Here is a 24770-nt window from a genome sequence, read left to right as displayed (position 1 = left end):
ATCTTCTGTATGTCGAGTGGTTTCTGTTACGGTCGAGTGACAGTGATCCTTCCGAGTGGAATGTTTCTGGTCGAGTGGATGATGGTACCCTTCGAATGCTTCTGGCTTTAGGGTGATGTCCTTGGGGAGGGTGTCTAGGTCAGGCCTATGACCCTACCCTAGGTACAGAGCTTCATCACCTGGGCCCGCCGGCGCCAATTTCGGCCCAAGCCGGCGAAATTTGGGTTCCTGGGGGCGCGCTGGGCGCTTTTTTGCACCGACGATAAAAAAGGTGCCTTGGGGGCCTGTTGGGGGGTGTGGAGATGCTATTAAACCTGCACTGGGGTTTATTTCAAGAAAGAACTGGAGTTTTGTGTAAAATGACGTGACCGGAGGTAGAAGGACTAATTTTTTATTAGTAGGTATAAATTACTAAATTAATAGGTACAAATATAGAGGTGTAGATATAGCTTGGTGGATTGATATTATATTTTAGAGAAACGACCGAATCAAAGGGGACTTAAAATCATATTCTCATCGTGTTTAGGTTTACGATAGAGTGGGCGGTTTTATCTCTTTTTTCCGGAAACAACAAAGAAATACAGGCCCCCGTTCCCAAATGTCCATGGCAAAAAAAAGCATGTGAAGCGGCCATCAAACATCCCCTGCTTGGAAACGCCACTGACGCTGGCGCTGAGCCCGTGCGTGAGATTTGGTGCTTTTACTTTTCTCATTTATCCTTTTGCCAACGATGAGGCTGGTCATAGTGGAGAGTAACTTGGACTAGTAACATGCATATGTTACTAGTCTATGTTACTATCTCTATAGTGCATAGTATCATAGATTAGTACCATAGGCGGTCTCATTTATTGCCATGCATGACACATAGTAGCACCACATTTATTATGTTACGGTATCTACCTATGTTACTATAACCATCTCTCTCTTCTTTATTTGTGTGCCACATAAGCATGTTTGCGAGTCTCAAGTACATGATACTACTTAGGCATTTACTATGGTCAGCCTAATAGAAGTAGCAGGTAGTATTACACGTGCTAATTAGGCATTTTAGTTGAGATGACATGCAATTAAATGAAAAATGAGAAGGTTGAGTATATAATACCGTATCATATTAAATGATATACTAGTGTAATACTGCCTCTGTTCTTAAATATAAGTATTTTTTAGAGATTCCAACAAGTGACATACGAAGCAAAATGAGTGAATGTATACTCTAAAATATGTCTACATACAGCCCTACATTGTAGTCCATTGGAAACGTCTAAAATGACTTATATTTAGAAATGAAGACAATATGTGTTATGCATGGCAATAAATAAGGTCAATATGAGTATCATACACTTGACCAGCCTAATGCTTCCTTGCGATAAAAAAACAAAACCGAGATAAGCTCCTTCAAGTGAGGCGTCTATTCGATTTATATAACAAAGATCAACACATGATAGGGAGCTAGCTCTCTCGACTCGGTCGTCCCAACCAAACTTGTTTACATCAACTACTACAAGAGAAATTATAATGGCGATCATGCATATAGTTAAGAACAATTGCGCCGGAACTGAACCAAACATACTACAACCAGGCGAGAGGTGGACATCACTTGGCTTCTCCCATCCAATCACACAGATATTTAAACTACTGTACTACACTACTGCTGCCCTCTGCCCCTGCCCCTGCTACAGCCGCAGGCCTTTGTAGACTGGCAACTGACATTGCGTGCAGCATGGAGGACACCGGACTCGTCCAACTGTCTTTTGGGTTCAGCGGTCAAGGCATGTCTGGTTGCCACGTTTTCTTTTCCGGTGGCAACTTGCCAAAGACTTGTGAGTTCTGACCAGTGTTGCTCTAGCGGTCTAGCCTCTACGCATCGTGTATGTTCTCTATTCAAACACGGTAACGAATATCAAGCATATTTTTTGTTTTTTGGACACATTCAGGTATAAGCGTACGGCGACCATGTTCAACACTTGGATTACTTCGAGTGACGCGTTGTCGTCACAGCCTATACACATGATCAGCCAACTACAATACCACATCTTGTTGCGCATTCCACCTTTTTCATGTATCCGGCATATTGTCAAGATATATACATTTTCCTTCCCATCATGCTGAGGTGGTTTCTTCGAGATCGATCGTGACCTCATTATTGGACTAGTTTCGTCACGGACTTTGACAGCGCCGATATTCGCAATTAGGTACGGTGCTTTGGCTCTCGGGAGCATTTGCTCCTGTATAAATAATAAATTTAAAAACTCTATTTTTCTAGATGTCCATGTTAGCGTCTGAAGTGTGTTTGAGAATTTTCAAACGAAATAGAATAGCAATGTAATGTTTTGTACATTAAAAAAATATCAGGTGGTAAAAATGCCAAAAATAAATGTTCAACTTGTTTTTTCTCTGCACATGTCGAAATGTTTGTGTTTCCTCCCTAAAAGTTTACTAATAAAATCTGATATGAACATAGCTTGAAGTTTTTGTACTTTCCCCGCATTTGCAAAAAGGAAAAAAAACTTTTTTGGCGCTCGGGAGCAAATGCTCCATAGAGCGAACTGAATTTCCGTAACCTGAGTGCATAATTTTGGAGTTGGTGGTACAACTATCCTTGGCAAAATATGACCCCCTATAAGTCCACGGACACACAATCACCCCTCCCATTTGTCCGCCATTGCAACCGCACTCTCCATTTCCAACCCTCATTTTTCATACTACTTCATGCAACGTCCATTATATCTAGGTAATCATAATACATGAAGCAAACTACTCTAATCCTACTCATCGTCGAAGATATCAATGACCCCATTGCTGAAGCCGCCGGCCTTGTGGTCATTGGCGGCGGGGCAATGCTCCGGGGCCTCCTCCTCCTCCTCATCGTCCTCGTCCGTGAAGAGAAGCTCCCGCTCCACGTCGGTGGGGTGGATAAGGCGACAATTCTCACCACCTTCCGCTCGGACTGGATCGAGTCCAGTTTCTAAGCTATGAGTTTGCAATCGGCGACGAGCGTCGCGTAGGAGGCATTGCCCGCTTGCTCGGCCTCCCCACCGCACCTCCGCCCAAAATCGTCGGCCTCAACCTCCATGGCCGCCTCCTCCTCCTCCTCCTCGTCCTCCGGCACCTCGACCTCTCACCGCGCCTCGTCCTTCTCTGCACGCTGAGCAGCGCGGTTTTCCTTCGTCGTGTGGTGTGCCTCTGTGGCACGACGTTCCTCGACGACACACATCTCCCACACGATCTTCGTCGGCCCTTAGGTCGTTACCATTTTGCAGTAGGTTATCTTCTCTCGGACCATGGCAGCGAGGGAGGTCGGAGCAGAATGGGAAAGAGATGGGGGATTCGGTGGCAGCGTTGACACGAGGAAAAGGAGGAAAATGTGGGTAACTAGGGTTTGCCCTCGCCATTTGGCTAAATAGTCGGGTTCTTGGCTCATCACATGGCGCGCCAGAGTGCGGTCACCAAACCAGTGACCTCCTCCGACGGATCGAAGCTTTTTCGTGTGGGTCTCGCCTGTTGGTCCGACGTGGTGAACGCGTCCGAGAGTCCCTCTATCCGCCTCACATATTTATTTTTTACATATGAGCTGGGTACATCCTAAACATATGGGCTAAAAAAATCATAGGTTAATATTTAGAGAATATGATTGGATGACCGGCTGGACCGGACTCGTGAGCGGGAGCTGCGGAACACCTGCAACTGTTGTTTTCCGATACAGGTCATTCACCGTTCACGCAGTCAACAGAAGCTGACCCCCCTGTCCCGCTTGACAGTGTCCTCGTGCTCGCCAGCTGTGAAAATATCGCGATGGGTCAACAGAGGTCGTGGGCAGGAGGCACGAACCAGGCGTGGACCTGGTGTTGGTGCACCGCGGAGTCACGCGCCGCCCCCGTGCTCTCCTCGGGGCCGGTCCATGCACCGTGCCGCTGCCTCCGGACTTGTCGTGTGTTCAAAAAGGAAAACTCAACCCCCCACTACTGGCACGGAGGGCGGGCGCGAGCAGGCTTGCACTGCAAGAAGGGAAGGCCGCGCCGCGCCGCCCGCCGCCGTCTCTCTCTCTCCCGAGGAGGGGGAGGCCTCGCCGCCGCCTCCGGCATGCAGGGCGTAGAGCAGGAGGACGCGCCGCGGCGGCGGCGGCCGCCGGTCGCCACGGAGGCTCTCCGCGACAGGATCGTCGAGAAGGTCAAGGAGAACCGCGTCACCCTGATCGTGGGGGACACCGGATGCGGTAACAATCGAGTCGCCGTTCCTCCAACATACGTTCCTTCCTGCCTCGATCGCTCGCATTTGGGTGATTCGATTTTCTTGGTGGCATTTGGGGTTTGGGGGAGGTTTATCCTTTTTTTGTTACCGAAAAGCAAGGATTTTTGGCCTGGATTTCCGCAAATTCCCTTGTTTGCTTCCTGCCGCTCTGTTTGTTCATCTGCTTTTTTCGGCCTTTTTTTTGCATCTACTGTTTGTTGGGGTTTTGGTCCATCGTGGGTGGCGGCATTGGGGGTTTGTTGGAGCAGGGGTTTCTGCCAGATTGGGAACTGCGTGTTTCAACTTTGATTGGGTGGCGGCATTGGGGTTCTCTGCCTTGCTTTCTCCTTTTTTAGGGCTTTTGTAGGGTTGAAGTTTTTGAGAAAGGGCAAGTGATGGACGATGGGGGAAGGGGTTTTGGGAGAGCAGTGGTTCTTGAATTTTTCTCCCGGACTCTGCTTCCTTTTACTCATTTTGATTTCTTCTGACGCGAGTGTGGATCTACCTTCTAATAGCCAATCTTCTGGAATTGGGGTTTTACTAAAAAAGGCTCGCAATTTAGATCTGTTATATTCATCGCTACCTTTTCGGAGACTCTTCTTTACTGAAGTTTCCTTGCATTTTTATGTAACAGCTTTTTTTGGTTTTAGGCTTTTCTGAATTCATGCTTAGAATGGAGGAATGATGTACTTCCTCCGTCTCGAAATACTTGTCATCAAAATAAATAAAAGGAGATGTATCTAGATGTATTTTAGTTTTAGATACATCATTTTTTGTCCATTTTGATGACAAGTATTTTCGGACGGAGGGAGTAGAATAACTGGGGTTCACCTGACGTTTGAAATTTCAATGTTAAAATCATACTTCTGTCTTGTCGATGTTACATATTTTATCCTGCTCCAGGATGTAAACTTTGTGTTCAGTCACCCTAATGGATTTAACCCATTAACTTGCTGCAGGGAAGAGCTCTATGGTTCCCCAGTTCCTCCTAGAAGGAAATTTGGAACCAATTATGTGCACACAGCCTAGGAGGTTTGCAGTAGTAGCTATTGCTCAAATGGTGGCTGAATCTCGCAACTGTCAGGTTGGAGAAGAGGTTGGATATCATATTGGCCACTCCAATGTGTCAAATCTCAATTCGAAAAGGTAATTCCTCACTGAATATGTGATCCGATGGCACCTTATCCCCGATATTAGGCAGATGAATGAATCATCATATTCATTTTCTTCTTCATTCTGCATTCTCCATGGGCATTATTGTGCAGGATATATGCAGTATATGCTGCCACATTTACTGTATTTTCAGTACTTGCCTCCTTAACTCCAAATTTCCAATATATATAGCATTACATTTTATTTTGTGTATCTTACTCACCTGAAGCCCATGATTTTCTCACCAGTTCGTTGATTTTGTGATATATCATTTGTGCGTAGTATCAGTTAACTAAAAGTTGTCTAATGTGTGAATCAGGTCAAAAATTGTTTTCAAAACAGCTGGTGTTGTACTGGAGCAAATGCGTGATAAGGGCCTCGCTGCATTGAAATATAAGGTTATTATTCTTGATGAAATACACGAAAGGTCCGTCGAATCTGATCTTGTACTTGCTTGTGTGAAGCAGTTCATGATGAAAAAAAATGACTTAAGGTAAGAACTCTGATAACATGCATTGGCACATTTCATTTCTGCCCACCTTACAAAATTATCTTACTTCTTATTGCTAAGATATGTCATGTCACTCTTGACATAGGTTGGTTTTAATGTCTGCTACCGCTGATATCACAAGATACAAGGAATACTTTAGAGATCTTGGAAGGGGTGAAAGGGTTGAAGTGATTGCCATTCCAAGCAGTCCTCGAACGCGCATTTTCCAGAGAGAAGTCCTATACCTTGAGCAGGTACATGTTGTAGCTGACTTCAGCATTTAACTGGGCTGTCAATGTTTGGTTTACTATTATACCATGGAACGTCCATATTAGTTTACCTAAATTTCTTCTGGAAATTGCATGATGTACCTTCTAGTATCTACAGTGCCTTGTTACTGAAGATGCTGCAGTTTGTTTCCTATATGCTCTTGTCTCATATAGACTACATACGGAGCAAAATGAGTGAATCTACACTCTAAAATATGTCTATATACATCCATATGTAGTCCATAGTGAAATCTCTAAAAGGTCTTATATTTAGGATCAGAGGGAGTACATTGGATTTTACAGAATATTATTTTACGAATGTAGCATTGCATCATTCTCATTAATAATTATGTTATAATTGTGAGTTCTTTAATTAGACTGGGTTCATTTAACTAGTATTAGAATTTGGGTTAAATCCTTACACCCCCCTCCCCTCCATTGAAGACCCCCTGTCTGACATGCAGGCCACCTTGTGTCTAACATGTTAATCTAGGCCCTAGTGGCTTAAGGGTTTGATCTTACAATCAGTACTTTACATGGATCTCTTCTAGTCTGTACCTTACTGTTGTCACCTGATGCAATGGAATGCTGCTCAGATTGCTGATATTCTCAAGATGAATTCTGAATCACTCTCAACAAAGTATTGCTCTGGAGAGGATGCTGACGCTGATGCTGGTCTAAACTCTGATGTGTATCAACTTATCCATGAGTTACTGTTGCACATACACCGCAGTGATCCAGACCTTGAAAATAGTATTTTGGTTTTCCTTCCTACATACTATGCATTGGAGCAGCAGTGGATCCGTCTGTCGTCTGTTAGATCAGTTTTCAAGGTGCACATTCTTCATCGTAGCATTGACACTGATGAAGCACTTCAAACTATGAAGGTTTCAAAGTCTTGCCGAAAGGTATGTAACTTAGTTCAGTTAAACCTTTTTTACCTGTTAAGATAATCTCTTAAGTTATGTGGTGCCAGTAGTGGGACATGGTGACAAAATTGAAATATTCTGCAGATGGTGTACTTGTGGAGTTGTTTCCTATATATGTCACTATCATTATTTGCTTATTCTTAATTTTATTCATCTCGTCACGTGATGACTCTTATTGGCTGTGTTAGTTCACAGTATATGTGGCCCACCAAAGTGCCCCCTCCTCTCCATTGCCAGAAAAAGTTCTGTGTTTCCTACATCTGAAAACAAATGAATTCAATTTATTTTTCTTTCCACCAGTCCCCTTGTACATTTTAGTGATCCTTGGCACCGGGGATGCTGTTGGCTTCCCTGTACTGCTAGTGCTAACTACAAGGTGCCCGTAGTAACCACAAATGTTGTAATTAAACAATGATGTGTAGGTCAAACTTAGCATGGATGTATGCATGCTTACATGATTGAAACAACTTCATCTTGTCAACTGATTTCTCTGAGTCGTTTGTACTTCACATTGCAGGTTATACTGGCAACAAACATTGCCGAATCATCTGTCACTATTCCTGGAGTGGCTTATGTTATTGATTCCTGTAGATCATTGCAAGTCTATTGGGATCCAATCAGGAAAACAGACTCAGCTGGGCTTGTATGGGCTTCCAAGTCTCAGGTTATCTAAAAAAATACTGATGTTATCCATTTTAAAACTTATGTTTAACCCTGATGCTTACAACTATTTTAACCTCTTCTAGACTGAGCAGCGGAAAGGCAGGACAGGCCGTACCTGTGATGGTCAAATTTATTGCCTGGTAACTGGACCATTTTACAACAGTTTAGATGATCATGAACATCCTGCCATTTTAAGGTTATCGTTGAGAGAGCAAGTGCTCATGGTTTGCTGTGCAGAGTCAAGAGCTATGAATGATCCTAATGGTATTTGTTTTACTGAAATTCAGCTAATTTTGGTTGATGTTTCTTCTCACATGACAAGTTTTTGTTTTACACTTTGCACAGCCTTTTATAGAAGTTTAACCATTTAATTCCATAACGGTATGCTGTCAACTTATAGAAAAATCACCAAATGTCTCTTACGTGTAGCAATCCAAGGTATAAAAGTTCTGACTACATGCATTTGAAAACAAACCTTATCTGGGTATATGTGGTGTGTGTGGGTGGGTGGGGTGGGGGGTTATATACTGCATTTCTTGTTATTCGATTTAGATTAAGCATTAAGGTAATATTCTCACTAACAATTCATTTTTGCCAGTTGTGCTGCAAAAAGTTCTCGACCCTCCAAATTTGGATGTTATTCAAGATGCACTAGACTCACTTGTTCAAATTCATGCATTGGTTAAGCCAACTTCTCCTAGAGGGCGTTACGAGCCCACCTTTTATGGCTGTTTGCTCAATAGCTTGCCATTATCGTTTGATGCTTCTGTTCTTGCCCTGAAATTTGCGGAGATTGGCTTTCTCCATGAAGGAATTCTAATAGGCATTATGTTGGACATCCAACCACTTCCTATCCTGCAACCTTTTGGCTATCAAGCATTGGTATGTTTTAGTTGCCTCTCAAAAAATGCTTAGATCCATGTGCTCTGTTTAGTTATATATGTATCCAACTGCCTGTTTTCCAGTGTAAGATTTTTAGAGACAATTACTTTGACGAGGATAGCAACCTGAAAATTGGCAAGAAGGAAGCTACATTAATTGGAAACCTTTGTGCGTTCCAATTTTGGCAGCGAATGTTTAAGGTACGCCTTAACTTTTTCTAATAATCACTCTGAATATTTTCAGGACCTGTTGCATCTGATAGTTGGTTATTAGTAGTAACTTTCAAAACCCACATTTACGGTAAACATTTACTATTTTGTTTTGAGGACTGTACAATTTTCTTGCCCATGAACTCAAACTCTTGCATAGCTTGCTTCTCCGCTTAATGAAAAGATGTGCAAATGCTGTTTACACATTCTTAAAAAGGAAGTGCTCCTTCCGTCCCAAAATAAGTGACTCAGCTTCATACTAACTTTGAGTCACTTATTTTGGGACGAAGGGAGCAGCATTTACTAATGCTGTACAAAGTTGAGTCACTTATTTTGGGACGGAGGAGTAGCATTTACTAATGCATTGCTCATTTCTCTATCTAAGATTAAGATTCCATCAACAGCGACACAGTTTACTCTCATATCCATTCCCAGTGAATGACTGTTGCTAGAAAGCTATGGTCTTGGCCTTCATGAGAATGATTATTGATGGATCAAAATGCACTTATCATTGTCTTCTGTTTGAAACATTAGTTACTTTATTGCTACCTTTTCATATGTTTCAGGACAAGTATCGTCAAGAGTATCTGAAAATGGTGGCTGACACCCAAGAGCCAACAGCATATCATGCCTTTATCTCTAAACAGGAAGAAGTGTGGTGTGCATTTCATAACCTCTTGCCAGCAGCACTTAACAACATCTCTGAAATTTGTAAGTCCTTCCAACTTGTATAAAAAAATGATGATATGAATGTTGCGATCGGAGTTACTCTCACCGAAAGCATATTTTGATCGCACATTGTTCATGTTTGTAGTGTGCCTTGGGCACATTTTTCACACTTATTATGTACATGAGATGTTTAGATAAGATTCCTATTCTATTCTTGTTCATGAATCTAATCGATAGATCAGATATTCTTTTTCACAATATCGATCCATTCATTATCACGGGGATGGAAAAGTCATCTTGTTGAATTTACAGAAGTCAAAATTTAATATCATCGAGATTACATCCTGATAAAATAAAACGAATAATTCAATTATGGAAGCCAATACTATTGCATTTATTGTTACTGCACTATTCACCGTAGTTTGATGGCACATTGTTCATGTTTGTAGCGTGTGCCATGAGTACATTTTTCACACTTATTATGTACCATTATGATGTTGTGCTCATCTAGGAGTTACTCTCACTGTATACATATTTTGATTGCACATTGTTCATGTTTGTAGTGTGTGTGTGCCTTGGGTAATTTTTTCACATTTATTATGTACCATTGTAAATGAGATGTTTGCATAAAATTCCTATTCTATTCTTGTTGATGAATTGAATTGATAGGTCAGATATTGTTATTCACAATATCGATCCTATTCAGTATCACCAGGATGGAAAAGTCATCTTGTTGAATTTACAGAAGTCAAAATTTTATATCGTCGCAATTACATTCTGATAACATAAAACGAATAATTCGATTATGGAAGCCAATACTATTGCATTTATTGCTACGACACTATTCACACTATTCACTGTAGCTTATACCGCTTTATTACTTTGAATACATGTAAAGATTGTCAGCCAAATGATGAATTTGAATCAAACTTGAATTATTACTTTTAAATCATTGAAGAAATGAAATGCGTATTTAAGTAAAATAATAGAAATGGTAGCCTAGTGGGTTATTCAGAAGTTCCTTGAAAAAAAAACTGTGTGATGAACTTTTGCTAAAATTGTGTACTGCAAATACTTTCCAATAAATAATGTATGCAATAATGATTTTGGTTAACTCTTTCTTTTCAACAGATGATGATGTTATGTGCACACTGCACCGTTTTAGGCCTAGTTTTCTTGTGGAAATCGATCCTCCGAAGTACCTTCAGCCTTCTGAATTCCACCATGTTTGTCTTCACCATAAAGTACTAGAGCCAGAGGATATGAATTCACTCTCGCTGGAATCTGAGAGTTCCCACTTAGGTTCACAGAGGAAGTGTGCTGCAACCCCTTATGTTTCTGCAACTGATTTTGGGGTCACTCTCACTGTTGTCGTACTGAAGGCTCTTATTAAGGAGGTGTGTTGTAACTTCATGCTTCGTCAAAATTTCCTTACAACAGATAAATTAGCATAAATATACATTCACTATGTTGCAAACATAATGATTCTTGGTTGGTTTCCAGATGAAGACACAACTTGCAGAGGACAAGGTAGTTTCTTGTAGGGAACGAGTTAGTGGTTATGCCCAACAAACTGTTGAAAGTGAGATGTGTGTGTTCTTTGTACGTGGATCCTGTACTCGAGGCAACACATGCCCTTTTTCTCATTCCGCTCGTGCTCCCAAACCAGTATGCAAGTTCTTCCTTACATTACAGGTACCATATTTGCAGCAGTTTGTTTTTCTCATTTTCTTTTGGTCATGTCACTTGCATTCCGGCTTATAATTCGCAGGGTTATGTTATTAGTATTGCAATATGCGCGTTGTGTGTGTGTTTCTAGCGAATTTAATGTTTTGACATACTATTACTGTATGAAGTAATTCAAGCCAACTCATTGGTGAGACTATGAACAAAATAGTGTTGATTTAACCGGTCAAATGAGTTTTTTAGAACACAGTAAATGCCATTAACAGCAGTTTGATAGTATGCCAGCTTGAAGCTCATTAAAATATGCCCGTGTTTATTGAACTGCACATGTGTATCTTAAAAATTTATTTATTGAGCTTCCTTAGTTTAATGTTTTGACATATTATTATTTATTGAGCTGTAATAATTTTATCTGATGTGCTGTTCCTTATGATCAGGGTTGTAGAAATGGTAGCTCTTGTTCATTTTCACATGATTGTGGCTCCTTGAACTCGAAAACTTCATCTATTACATCTGGAATATGCTCTCAAGAAGACGTACCTACCGCAGTATGTTGTGCGAAGTTGCTGCCTGCAGGTGGAGATGGGCATGTTCTTATCATGAATGACAAAAATCTTCAGTTCTCCTATAAAATTTGCCACTATTATGACCCCACTAAGATAGTTACATGTACACCTGGTCTGCATTCAGTGGAGTCTAGTTCAGTGACAAACGGCATCATGATACTCCAGAATGTGGCTGATCCTTGTCGTCTGATTCTTGGTGGTGAACGTAAACTACCAGTTGCTTGGGCAAAGTTACAGCGGGTTTTCTGGTTTGCTGATTTTGATTCTGATGAATCAATGAATGAGAGAGTTCTCCTGCAGAAATTCTTTGAGCATATTGCCATCAAGACCTTGTCAGAGACATTGCCTAATTTGCAGGTTGTCTTGATCATGAATAACACAAAATTTGTTCACTTGCAGGTATGCCATTTCTTAAAAGCAAAATATACAGCTAAAAACTACTTCTGACTAATGATAGATATTTTCTTATTTGCTTGTACCTTTTGCCTGAATAACTTATTCCAGGTTATCTGAATATGACCTATGCTGCCATTTTTACAGGCTGAAAGATTGGCGAGGGAATGCTTCTATTTTCTGCGTGAATCATTTATGTTTGATGAAGGGACTCTGGGATGGTTTTCGGACGCCCCAAGTTATCCGAATGGGATGCAAGTATCTGCACCAGTCGCTTACGTTTTCAACATGCATCCTCCTGCTGGCATTCAGTTTGGTGACTATCAAACAGAGCTGCGCAAAGCCTTACGCAGAGCCTAGTTAGGCTGCAGTGTAGGTTTCTCAGATGTGAATAGCTAGGTCGAATCATTATGCGTGCTGTAATCTTTTTGTAAGGTCAGATCAGACTACGAGTGCCATCTCAAGTTAACCCACTCTCGCTAGGATTTCTTATGTTGGTTTCAGCTAACTGCTTTAACTTTATTCTCGTTAGGTTAAGAATTGAAGTGGTGGGTAAACCTTGATATCCTTTTTTTGGAGTAAACCTTGATATCAAGGTCAGATGTTGGTTTGGAATTGTTTTTCGCTTTTTGAAATCTGAAGTAATCTCCCTCTGTCCCGTAATATAAGAGCGTTTTTGAGGGTCAGAGGGAGCATGCTGAGAAAGGATTCCCCTCATACTCATGTAGAAAGTTTGCACTACGTGGAAAAGAAGTGAGTTTTTAGACGAAAACTGGTTGTGTTAACTACCACAATTGGGTGCGGAAATACACATCTGCTCAGCCATGGGCAGTTCAAAGTTGACACCTCATTGTCTGAACTTTGCAAGTATCAGCACAACGTTCCATTACACTTTTAGAGCAACTCATATTCCCAATTACCATCGCCTTTTTGCAAATAGCAATCTGTTTTGGGCAGCGCTAGTGCTGGCCGGTCAGCTCTCGCACCGTCAGATTGGACCATGTATGGCAATCTGATAGAGGCAAACCGTGTCGCACAAGTCTTCCCCCCAGTGACACCGGTTTGTTGAGAAATGAACACCCAGGACCATACAGTGCAATCCTGACACACCGCCACTGTCTTGCACAATGTTGAATGATACAATTGTCAAAGCAAAGTAGCCATCGCGATCTTGATCTCCTGAAGCAGGTCAAAATATGGTGATGCGTTTGGACCGACAGCCTGAGCGAGAAGATGGGCATCCATTTTCATGACCAGGTTCACGATTCTCAGGTTCGTGGCAACATAAATTCCATTCAGCACTGAATGGATTTGCTTCTGGTCTTTGCTGTGATCACCTCTCCTCTATGGCCACTGATTTATGACACCCCAGCCACAATGATTATACTTTCCCCTATAAACCCATCAACATTATTCTCACACACACACACACAAAAAAAAAACCATCAACACTAGCTTTGGCGCAGTCATCGCCGTCGGTTCTCCATGAACAGAGGTGAAAGTGAAATTATGAATACTTCGAGAAACACTCACGCAAAGCCGCTAGCCAACTGTTAATGCTTCCCACCAAAAAGATGATAAGCTAGCCAACTGTTAATGCTTCCCACCTAAAAGATGATAAGCGACCGAATACTTGAGGATGAGTTTGGCACAATAATGGCGCGTCATTCAAGATCCCAGAGCCTCCATGAGGCATGTTTACCGACTCTTGCAGGGTATGAGCTTGCATATGTGGCAGATGAGGCACACATCGAGTCTTCGGGCATATTGCAACCGACCTTGTCTGAATTAAACAACCACTCAGCAGCAGCAAATAGAAACTTTTAAAACAAAATCCCATACTTCGTGGAGGAATAACCGCACAAGCAGCAGCCGAAGTGCTTTCAGCATGGAACGCATCATCCACGTTAAGCGTTTTGCAAGCCTCACTAATGATGTTAAGCTTAACAAAATTCGTACTGTTCAACCCAGCCTGAAGCATTAGCAAGATCGCGATCTTACAGAGAACCTGTAGTGACTTACAAACACCACTACAGCTGCAGAAATTCAATTTTGATACATCACAAAAATTCCCAATGCATAGAACAAAATATATTTGAACTAGAAAACATGCTTCAGATTCAGTAATAAATACTACAACACCATCTGTATTATACAACAGGGACGTCAGGGCTTGAACACCACCATAAAGGCTCAACGAGGTGAACACTCAACCAAAGAGTAGAATTTGGGTGGTCGAAATCAATCTTGTAACTTATGCGGCAATCAATATCTCCGGATGTCTTTTGGTGGCTTGAAGTTGACGGGGTGGGTTTCTGGTGTTGCTGTTAGATCTTCTTTCCACATCTTTATTGTTTTATCTGCCTCGCATGTCACAAGCCTTGATCCACTATTATCGTAAGAAAGGGCATATATACATGCTTCACTCTCCAATGATCCTGAAATTCAAGACAATAGGGATGCAGATAATCAGATTCCAGCTGTAAACAAACATCAAGGCTAGACCAGCTTTGCCAGTGTCACTAGCATTTCTGATAAATTACTATTCAGAACCCCTCATAAGAGGAAAAACTTCGTCAAAAAACGGAGAACTCATACTTGTTAGCCTGTCAACCAATGCAGAATGCGGAGTAGTACGTACCAGGCTGGACAATAGTCTGTTCTTGCTGAAAATTATGGCCACTCTTCCAATCCCAAAACCACATGCTTCCATTGTCCCCTGCAAAAGAAACGAAAGATTTCGTTCTACATAAATGGTCTGAGCTCCAAGAACATGCTAGAGATTATAAAATATGGTTCTTCTATACATTGTCACATAACATCTTAGAAATGAAGAGGATTCATGCAATAGGTAAGGCATAAAGAACACAGCTGTGACTGTTAATCACCAAATAAAACATCCATATTTAATAAAGCATGATGGGGAGCCCAAAAGGTTGGAAGAATATGGCACTCTGTCAATGCATTTACCTGCAGTTGCCAGGACACCATCCTCATTAACAGCCATTGCATTTAGAATCGTTTTTTGCTGGGACCTGAAGGTGATAACAGATGAGAAGTTTAGTGCACGATCCACTATCGATATGTTGGACTGAGCAAAAAAGAAAAAAAATCACGTCCAGATGTTGAACCCGTGACTAGAGGGACAATGCAATATACTCCCTCCGTTCCTAAATATAAGTCTTTTTAGAGATTGCACTACAAACTACATATGGATGTATATAGATATATTTTAGAGTGTAGATTCATTCATTTTAATCCGTATGTAGTCCATAGTGGAATCTCTAAAAACACTTATATTTAGGAACGGGAGGAGTATTGGATTCTGAAAAATGAATGCAACTTATGCCAAACTGCATAAGTTCTCCTTTTGCAGTAGCAATTCTAGAGGCATTGTCAGGAATAATGTTGAGCAAGATGAGACCGAGACATCGGATTGTCATTATCTAGGGCAAATAGCATGTTTTGGTATTATTATAGAATAATAATAATATACTTTTAAAATCGCTAAAACAAATAGCAAAAATGCCTCTTAAAAGTTTCCCATAATTCTGAGAAAGAGGAAGTTGACTTTGGTAATGTCTGTAGGTAGATCTAGGGCATCAGAATTCAAACTTACAATAACAAAAACACCAGCAAATTCATATCCATTAGTCAACCTTTTGAACGCACACAAATGAAGACAAAAAAGACATCCTGATCAGCATATATGGCACACACTCATTTACCAAAAAAGGTTATAAAGCAGACCTAAATGTATTTTTATTACAAATGGTGGAATCTGAGTTGCATTGACACATAGTGCAGTACTTAATTGTTTCGACTTACAGTTAGCCAAACAACAAGCTGTGGCACTTATAGACAAGGTGAATGTATGGATACAATCATACAAATAAGTGAACTCACAGCATGTTGTGTAGAAATTCGCCTTTGGGCAGGCTCCACTTCTTTATGTTGTCGGCAGATGCTGATGCAAATGATTTCCTACATAAGAGAAGTTATTGTAAAGGTTCCAGCAATGTACATAATAGAAAATATGAACCCATGGGTACTACATAATTTTAAAAATGAACCCATGGGTACTAACTCTTTTGGATGCAGTGCCATGGCCCGAACAGACTTCTTATGGTGTGTAAGAGTACACATAGTTTTCCCTGGAGAAACAAACAACTGTAATGGATACAGATAAATGGAACCATTTGGTGGACAATGTCAAGTTCAATAGTTGAATTACCAGCTACAAGATCCCAGAACTTGATAGTTGTATCATGTGAGCCAGTGACAACTTGTGGATCCTGAGAAAGAAAGAAAGAAAAAGGTAATTAACAGTAGGTACCACAATAGACAAGAAAATACTATCACAAGCAAGCTCCAAGCCCGGTCCAAATAATAACATGGTGAACAAATCAGAGGTTTTATGCATGTATTCTTTAACTGCTTTTTATTTAACTTTAAGAAGACAAAGAATCAGAAGACTCCAATTAGAAACTTGGGACACCATTAGATAAAGAGTATTGAAGCAGCAAAACTCAGTATTTCAGTGAGTTGCGGCAAGTAAAGATGCCTTCTTACCGTTGGCCGAGCAAACACTGAACAAACTGTGTTATCATGTCCAGTTAAAGCAGAAACATGAGCCTTTGTTCGAATATCCCACACCTGTGCATGGAGCAAGAACAGCTTAGTGCATAGTGTGCTGCCAAATTTTGCATAACGTGCACGGTAAGGAGTAATTTCTTACCCTGCAAACTGAATCTCGACCACCTGTCAGCAAGACATCAATTGTTGGATGGAGAGCTAGGCAGTAAACCCCACTCAGATGCCCATGATAAGACCGAATAACCTTTTACAGAGAATACAGACAAAATATCATGAGAATGCCAATATGCCACATGCTAAACACAAGTAATAAATAATAAAACAGACCTTATTTTGTTCAAGATCCCAACATTTTACTTGTTTGTCATCACCAGCAGAAAATAGATATGTGTGCCGCTGACTGACAGCAAGTCCTACATAAATGCACATTACACCCATCAGTTACAAACTTCCAGATTGGGGCAAAAACAAAAGAAATTTGTAAGGGTGATGAGTGCCTAACAAGGCCCTGCAATCCAAAACCAAGAACAACTTACCGCGGACTTGTTCAATATGACCAGTTAGTGTCAGCTTCAATGTTCCTGATGCCAGGTCCCATATCTACACAACCCAGTTGTCAGAAGATCAATCAATGAACTACACAGGAAAGTAGTATGACATGTTGGCAGTTGGATTGCTAGCTTAATGTACAATTGCAAAATAAGGGAAGAGGGAGATAGTTTAGTGGCTCTTACAGTAGCGGTTGCCCTAGCACAAAGCAAAAAAGATGCAAATGGAAGATTGATGTCAAAATAAGACCATATTGGCACCAGAAGCATAAACAGATCATAAATTATACATGCACTATTTTCTGTTTCTCATGAGAATTCGTCAACAGAATAGCAATATAATTATTCTATTAGTTCAAACAAGATTCCAAAAACTGAGAATAACTGCACCATGCAAATAGAAGTATAAAACATTAGAAAAGTGCGGACACCTGTAAACAAGCATCTGAGCCACTAACAGTGCCAATACATGTTGTGATATAACTAGTGGCACGCATACATGAATTCAACTTAGTTTCCAAATTCCCAAGACAGGAATGCAGGCTGTAGGGCTCACCTTTATTGTTCTATCAGCGGAACCAGTACAGAACCATTCATTGCCTGGATCAAATGCTATAGATCGCACCCATCCCAAGTGACCACTGATGACCTGCATACGTTTAGAAATACCATCAACAAAAATTCTGGAAAATAAATGATGTAATTTATCACTTGGTGAGAACCAAGATGCTCCCATAGATCAGTTTAATTCCAACAAAATATGCAGAAGAACATGGAGGGTTTAACGTTTTAGCCAGTTTAAAAGTTCACAGATGGATATTAGAATTGCATGGGATGCTCAAAAGCACAAATAAATCTTTTTCCAGTCCAAATATGGCATCGATATGCCAAGAATCAGTCCCTGGGGTGCCAAACAAGCTATAACACACAATATGAAAGTGACACTTGAATGAAAAATAATTACCCGATAGTTCTTCCAGGGAGCATGCCATACAGGTTTAGGCCATCTACTTGGCAACCTTTCCATCAGTGCAGATGTCGAGAATCTGAAAGACATATCAAGACATGAGCAATTTAAAGTAACAGCCAGGAACTGCGCATTACAATTATTCTACAGTTGATACACTTAATAGAATATCAGAAATAATATGGAAACCATGTTGTACGATGCCCAGACAACCATAGAAGGAAATGCAAGTGAACAAACCTATCAGATGACCCAGGAATCGATAATACGGTTGTATTTTTGCCAGGCACCGCAGATTCGCTGATTATAAATCAAAGAGGAAACTTCAGTAGCAATAAAAAGGAACATCAACATATTAACAGCAGACAAGAGAACATGGATGCACTTACGGTGCTTTGGGAAGCATAAGCGGTGCAGGGATAATGGCATTGCTAGTGCCTTCCCTAGGAGCATCTTTTGTGTCTTGTGTGCCTGACAAAGATATATTTTAGCATCATGTAAACAATCTACAATAAAATTCGCGAGAATTCCAGCCGTTGCTCCTGTTCTTTAGATCCCCATTGTTTCTTTTCCTAGCGGTCATTACTAACGAGCATGAAAAGTCTGATATAGCCAGTGAATTTCTGTTGTTCAATTTGAAAAGCGCAGGGGCTTCTCATTCAAGAAGGGCAGCAAAAAAATACCTAGAAGCGCCAACGCATTGGAAGGAGCCGCGGCGCCCTTCCCCTGCGCTCGGCCCTGGTCGGTCGGCAGGTTCTTGACGGCACCGTACTCCGCATTCACCTGCGAGAAACCACCCGACCACCAAATTTTCAGGGCCGCCGCTTATATGCAGACAAAGGTAGGAACCTAACCAGTAGAAAGCCGAGACGAAGCCACGAACCTTGCAGCTGACGCGAATCCGTTTGCTGCGGCGAGATAGAGAGCAAACGAAGAGAAGAGGTTAGCACAAGTGGGCTAGGGTTTGGGGGGGTTAAGGAAGGGGGGCGAGCGAGCTGGCTTACCTCTCGGCGTCGGGAGCGAAGGGGAGGGAGTGGGTGGGCGCGAAGAGGTCGAGGGAGCGTTTCAGTGACTTGAGACTCAGCTTCTTCAACGACTGCGGCTCTACCGGCTCGCCGCCCGCTGCTGCCGCCGCCATCGCCATAGCCGCCGCCCGCCGATCTCCGAGACAGCTCGCTACTACTCCCTTCTCCTTTCTTGTCCCCGGTATTGGAGGCGGTTTACAATGTGGGCCTGGATAAGAAACGAGCTGGGCTCATCCCCAGACAACAACGACCATATTGCTGGGCCTAACCGGGCCGTTACTAGTCTAGTCGCATCGCATCGCGTCCATTTCTCTAACCCTGCAGCCGCCCCCCGTCCAATGCTCTGATCGGCTTCGCCACCCACGTCGCGCCGCGCGCCGCCGCCGCCGCCCTGCGCTGTCCGCTGCATCTCCGGCTCGCCGCGCGGTACGCCTCCGGTCCCGCGTGCTCTCCGAGGTAGGCCACCTCCCCGGTTATACAAATATAGTAAGGTTGCACTGCTCGTTACAGTAGATCCGTATCGGTTTACCTATGCGTTGATTCAGCAGTAGTATTTTGCCATTCCGTGGTAGTGCTCAACTCATTTTGTAAGATATCTTCACCAGTTGGGTTCGATAATTGGTTCTGTGGCTGTTAATTTGATATGGCCCGAGAATTAAGTGTCGCTAATTCTTATGTTTAGGTCTGCACGCAGCACGCTTGATCCAGTTTCTGCATACTCAATCGCCATGATTTTATTTGAAAAATCTTCAGCTTAATATCTATCCAAAGCCCAAAGAAGACCCAAACATAATTTTGTGCAAGTCTTTTCTTCTTAAGAGAAAAGTAAGTAAAACTAACTTTGCTAAAAAAAATCCTCTAAAACTCTTTCTCAAAATGTACCGCTTACCATAGTTATCCAAACAACCACCTAGTTAGACTGAGATCAGTGGTATTGCATCCTCTCCAGTTCTCTTAAAATATTTTTGCTCCATCCGTTCGTAAGCATGATTGGCATGGTTTGCTACTTTCCCTCTTCAATGATACTCCGTAGCTCTTAAATGAACCATAAACATTTTGAGGGCTCCTCTTTTTAAATGATTTTCATAAGAATTTTGAAGGATTAGAATCTTCAGGAATTTTTCCTACGTTCCGTTGTTTGATTCATATGACTAATTATTTTTATAGAATAATGGGCTTTTAGCATCCTCTTGGTGAATGGCACCTTTTCAACCGAGCCAAAGAAACTCCCAATTATGTTGTACACCTTACCAACTTACCAAGGTTGACTTTGTTTTCCCTTAGGGCTTGTTTGGTTATAGGGGAACAAATACTCCAGTGGAAAAAAATCCACCCAGGGATTGAATCAGTCCCTTCCAACCACCTTAATCCCTGCCACCCCAAATTTTGTTTGGATAGGGAAAAGGAACATTTTCAGCGAGTCTATCCTCGTTTGCTTTAGACTAATGACACTTGTGTGGTCAAATGACATTTGACATAGAAACATGGTGGCTGGAAAACTATAAGCAAACGAAGACTATGCTGACAACGAAAACTTTAAGCACACTCTCGTTTTGTGCTGTTTTGCCATCCAAACTGATTGGCGTATAAGCATCGAAACTGATTGTCCGTGGTCCATATAGACCAAATATAAATTGAGAAAAAAGAGAGAAATAATTGCAAATAAAAATAAAAATACACTGATATCTGACAGGACAAAAATGTGGCCTAATGCGACAATACAACCATAGTTCATCGGCTGGAATGCAAGTCATAAAGCATTTCTACACACCGCAATTGCTCGAATGGGAAGCACCATGTGGCAGCACTGATCTCTTCTTTCATCCTCAGCTCATCCAAATCAGTAAAGTTACTATGAATTCATAAAGTTGGAAACAAAAAGGAAACACTGTACTTGAAGAGAAAATTTAGACAATTTGATAATTCCGCAACGGATTAGCGATATGTAAACAACAAGGGTGAATTGCCAATATTAAACTGGAAAGAAGTATGGGATTCTTCATGACTTGTTGAGGTTCAAGAATATGGCAAGCTAATAATGATTAGAGAGGGCGAATATCGATCCAATTATCCAACATTAAGAAGCAGCAGATTACTCCTAGTTTGATCCACTCTCATATCCATATTAACACTAAATGAAAAGTGAATTCCTAATTAAGATATAACAACAGCTGAGAAAGGCAAAAAAAAAAGCCATCAAACTGTTCGTCGTCTTCCGTTGTATCCGGGAGGGCGGTGATACAAGAAAGAAGAAAACGACTGACGAGAAATCGAGAATCTGCTGAATCAAGTGCCAGGAAGGCTTCAGCTACTTACATCAGCAAGGCATTGTTAAGAGGGTTGTGTCTTGTTTATACTTTTCTTGAGCCGAACTAGTTTGCACTTGTGTATAGTTCAAAACTTCAAATTGACACAAAAAGAGAGAAAAGATGGAGGCCTTACCAGAGAGCAGGCGATAGTCGTCGTCGCCGGCTGCACCGCGTCTTTGCTCGTCGTAGTCGCTATTCCTCACCACCTCTTGTGCCACCGCTGAATAGTCGTGTAGTTTAGTAACTTCTGAACTACAATGAGGATGAACCATTAGCAATATTAAGAATGTTCCTGTCACAGATTTACCAGTGCCAAATACACAATAAGAAGGAAATAAACAGAAACACAAGGTTAGAGCTGTGTGAGATACAGAAGAAAAATAAGTTACATGCCACAACTGATGTACAAAAATAGTTTCTTGACCCTTCAATACAATTTTGCTCAATGATTGTCTACTGAACTTTTGAATGTCTCCTGACATAGGCAGGCACCTAATAGTGCAGTTTTGCTCAATGCAAGTGTCCCTGCAATCAGAGCAGATCTTTCGCGATGAAGCCAAATCTAACAGCTATCATCACTTGCTCATGCAAGAAGAAGCAACGACAAAGGCATTGAACCACACAGATTTCACATGACCACACTTCTAGTTCAGCGCACGCTGCACACTAACAAGCCGTAACCTGAATTCACAAACAAACACCCATCTAATTATGCATGCTCGAATTAGGGGGACAACAGTAATTTTGATGCGCGGGCTGAACTAAGCTTACATATAGGTAAATCACAACAATAACTAAAACAAACTAGCAATTCCATTTTGTTTTCGTTCTACAATCATTAAGACAAGTAACTAGCACATCACATAGCATGTAGAACTGGAGGAAACCATCACAGCAGTTGCAAAAAACAAGAACAGCTTAACAAAGCAAGGATGCAGGGCGTACCTTTTTGCCTAAGCCGGAGCCTCGGGTTCACCCTGTCCGTTGATTGAGCAGACCTTGTCGCCATTGATTGCCTGCGGCTCCCCCCGCGACTGCGCACCCAACAGTTTCGCCCGCAACCTGAGACGCCATTTGAGTCCACCTGAGCAGTAGGGGCGACATCAGCTCGCGGGAGCACTGCCAGAGGGACCGGATCAGGATGATCTACACTGTCCACGAACCCTTCACGGAGCGGAATCCTGCAAGTTAGGCCAGCAAGGGGCGCCGGACTCAGCAATCAGTCGTCGGCTGTGTCCTGGGGGCACACAAATCCTTGAATTCGCTAGATCTCCAATCGGGCAGGATTCAATTACCTGTCCACTGCATCAAGCAGGAACTCGAGCCTAGCATCTTCCATCGCTCACCGGCCGGGGCTCCCGAAGCTCGCCGTACCCCGCTGGATATGGGCAAGCCTTCCGCGGCGGTGGCAGGCTTCGGGAACGACCTAGTCAGGAGGGTTTGGTGGCTGACCTCTCTCGAGCCGAACCGTACGCACATGACGTCCGGTAGGAGCCGCGGACGGCCGTCACGTACTGGCGAACTGTTCCACGGCTCGGCAAAAAAAGTAAACGTTCTGGTCCGTGGCCCATGAAAATCGGCGCGTGGACGGACGCCCAGCCATACGTTTCGGCCCCACTCTTGCGCACTGTCTCACGCCGTATCCGCTATTTCCGCTGCTTTTGCGCAGACATGCCAGTGCATGTTTCCTGAATCACGAGAGCTGAACCGACGCCAGCGATTTCGGGAGCAGCTGGGCTCGAGCACCGAATCGCTGCGCTCGGGAATGGCCCAGTTTTGGGCTAAAAAATGCCTAGCAGTTAATTGGCCCAGCCAATAATTCGGCCTGACAGCTGATAAATCGGCTTGCCAGACAAATTAACTGGACCTACCAGTTAATGGCTCGAATAGCACGTTCTTGTATCGGGAGGGGTCCGAATAACAGTTAACTGACCATATCGACAGTTAACTCACCGTCACCGATATTTGGAACAGTGGCTTGGACTCAAACCAAACACACCTAAGGTGCAGCTGTGCAAATCAAGATTCTTACCTATTAGCTATTGTGTATGAGCAAAAAGGTTATGCAAGTTTCCTGGTATAGCTCCTTGTCACAATGGTTCAAACACTGGAGCTAAGTACTAGATTCAGTATCAGGTTATCTACTTAGCAGGCAACTTTACTTGCGTTTTGCAACCGCTATTGATTTCATTCTCTTTCTTTTAAGATTGTCAATTTATCATGCACTGTCGCTCCCTGTCTATACCAGGGGCAAGAATTTGTTTTATGAATTGTTTAGCAATTGCATTAATACTGCATTCCTCAGTGTGTTCTGTATCCTGATTTTTAACATCGACCGCTGATAATTTAAAACTGGTTTGTAGATTGGGTAATTGAAATGTATTCACATTGTCAATTGACTAATCCGTGCTGCTTGTTACCTTGCTACAGAGAAACCAGTGACAATGGTCGTCCCTCCACCAGACAGGGCCGCTAGGATCGTCGGTTTTCTCAAGCCCTACCTTTTGAGGATGCATTTCTCGAACAAGTATGTAACCGCCCAGGTCATCCATACCCCAACAGCAACCGTCGCGTGTTCTGCAAGCTCGCAGGAGAAGCTGTTGAGACCGAACTTGGAGTCGACCCGCGACGTCTCTGCCGCGGCAAAGATTGGGAAGCTGCTGGGCGAGCGCCTGCTACTCAAGGGGATACCTGCCGTGTCCGTCCACATGAAGAGAGAGCAGAAGTACCACGGGAAAGTCAAGGCTGTTATAGATTCTGTCAGAGAATCTGGTGTCAAGCTGTTGTGATGGTGAAAACATAGAGCTCGGCTTAGCATTTGCGCAGTCTTGAGCTGTATTTCTGATGTTTGGACTGATTCACAGCAACTTTTGTGTTCATGAATTTGGCACTAAACGAACGTTTGTCCGGGACTCCAGGTCAATAAAGGGACTGTGTTGTAGGAGCTCGACCTGATAATCTGCAGTAGCACTTTTTTTTTTTGAAACAAATCTGCAGTAGCACTTGATGACTCGAGGATAAACAGCCTGTTATGGTTTCCTCTCCGAAATGTAACGGAGATTATTGGGCTGGAGATATTCCGGACTTGGTTGCCTGTGATGCTAAATTTGGTATTCAAGACTGTGACCTCTTTTGCGTGTGGATTAATGCATGATCGCGACTGCGAGTGTATCTTGCCGTTAAGCTTTCT

The 24770-nt window shown here is 42.3% G+C and overlaps 3 protein-coding genes across 3 annotated transcripts; 2 read left to right on the top strand and 1 right to left on the bottom strand.

The window, feature by feature from the left end:
- The first annotated feature begins 3936 nt into the window (after positions 1-3936).
- On the top strand, positions 3937-12703 carry LOC123078056 (zinc finger CCCH domain-containing protein 4). The gene is made up of 14 exons (XM_044500444.1): positions 3937-4213; positions 5187-5373; positions 5699-5872; positions 5976-6123; positions 6735-7046; positions 7585-7731; positions 7814-7994; positions 8329-8612; positions 8696-8812; positions 9388-9532; positions 10622-10887; positions 10994-11185; positions 11614-12141; positions 12283-12703. Exons 1-14 carry the CDS (start codon positions 4081-4083, stop codon positions 12493-12495), a joined length of 3027 nt encoding a protein of 1008 aa, XP_044356379.1. The 5' UTR covers positions 3937-4080; the 3' UTR covers positions 12496-12703.
- A 1388-nt stretch (positions 12704-14091) lies between these two features.
- Positions 14092-19489, bottom strand: LOC123078054 (protein pleiotropic regulatory locus 1). The gene is made up of 17 exons (XM_044500442.1): positions 19251-19489; positions 19130-19154; positions 18930-19029; positions 18636-18717; positions 18487-18546; positions 18244-18325; positions 17836-17928; positions 17268-17331; positions 17059-17144; positions 16874-16975; positions 16708-16791; positions 16370-16430; positions 16223-16289; positions 16042-16119; positions 15106-15170; positions 14777-14854; positions 14092-14573 (listed from the first exon to the last, which is right to left on the bottom strand). Exons 1-17 carry the CDS (start codon positions 19388-19390, stop codon positions 14401-14403), a joined length of 1440 nt encoding a protein of 479 aa, XP_044356377.1. The 5' UTR covers positions 19391-19489; the 3' UTR covers positions 14092-14400.
- Positions 19490-19509: 20 nt separating this feature from the next.
- Positions 19510-24727, top strand: LOC123078055 (50S ribosomal protein L18). The gene is made up of 2 exons (XM_044500443.1): positions 19510-19727; positions 24011-24727. The coding sequence occupies exon 2, from the start codon at positions 24025-24027 to the stop codon at positions 24367-24369; it is 345 nt and encodes a 114-aa protein (XP_044356378.1). The 5' UTR covers positions 19510-19727; positions 24011-24024; the 3' UTR covers positions 24370-24727.
- Positions 24728-24770: the final 43 nt, after the last annotated feature.

Source organism: Triticum aestivum, chromosome 3D (genome assembly GCF_018294505.1).
Source record: "Triticum aestivum cultivar Chinese Spring chromosome 3D, IWGSC CS RefSeq v2.1, whole genome shotgun sequence".
In the NCBI taxonomy this organism is placed as follows: domain Eukaryota; kingdom Viridiplantae; phylum Streptophyta; class Magnoliopsida; order Poales; family Poaceae; genus Triticum; species Triticum aestivum.
Note: the sequence above shows the minus strand (reverse complement) of the source record. Positions and strands in the feature narration are given on the sequence as shown.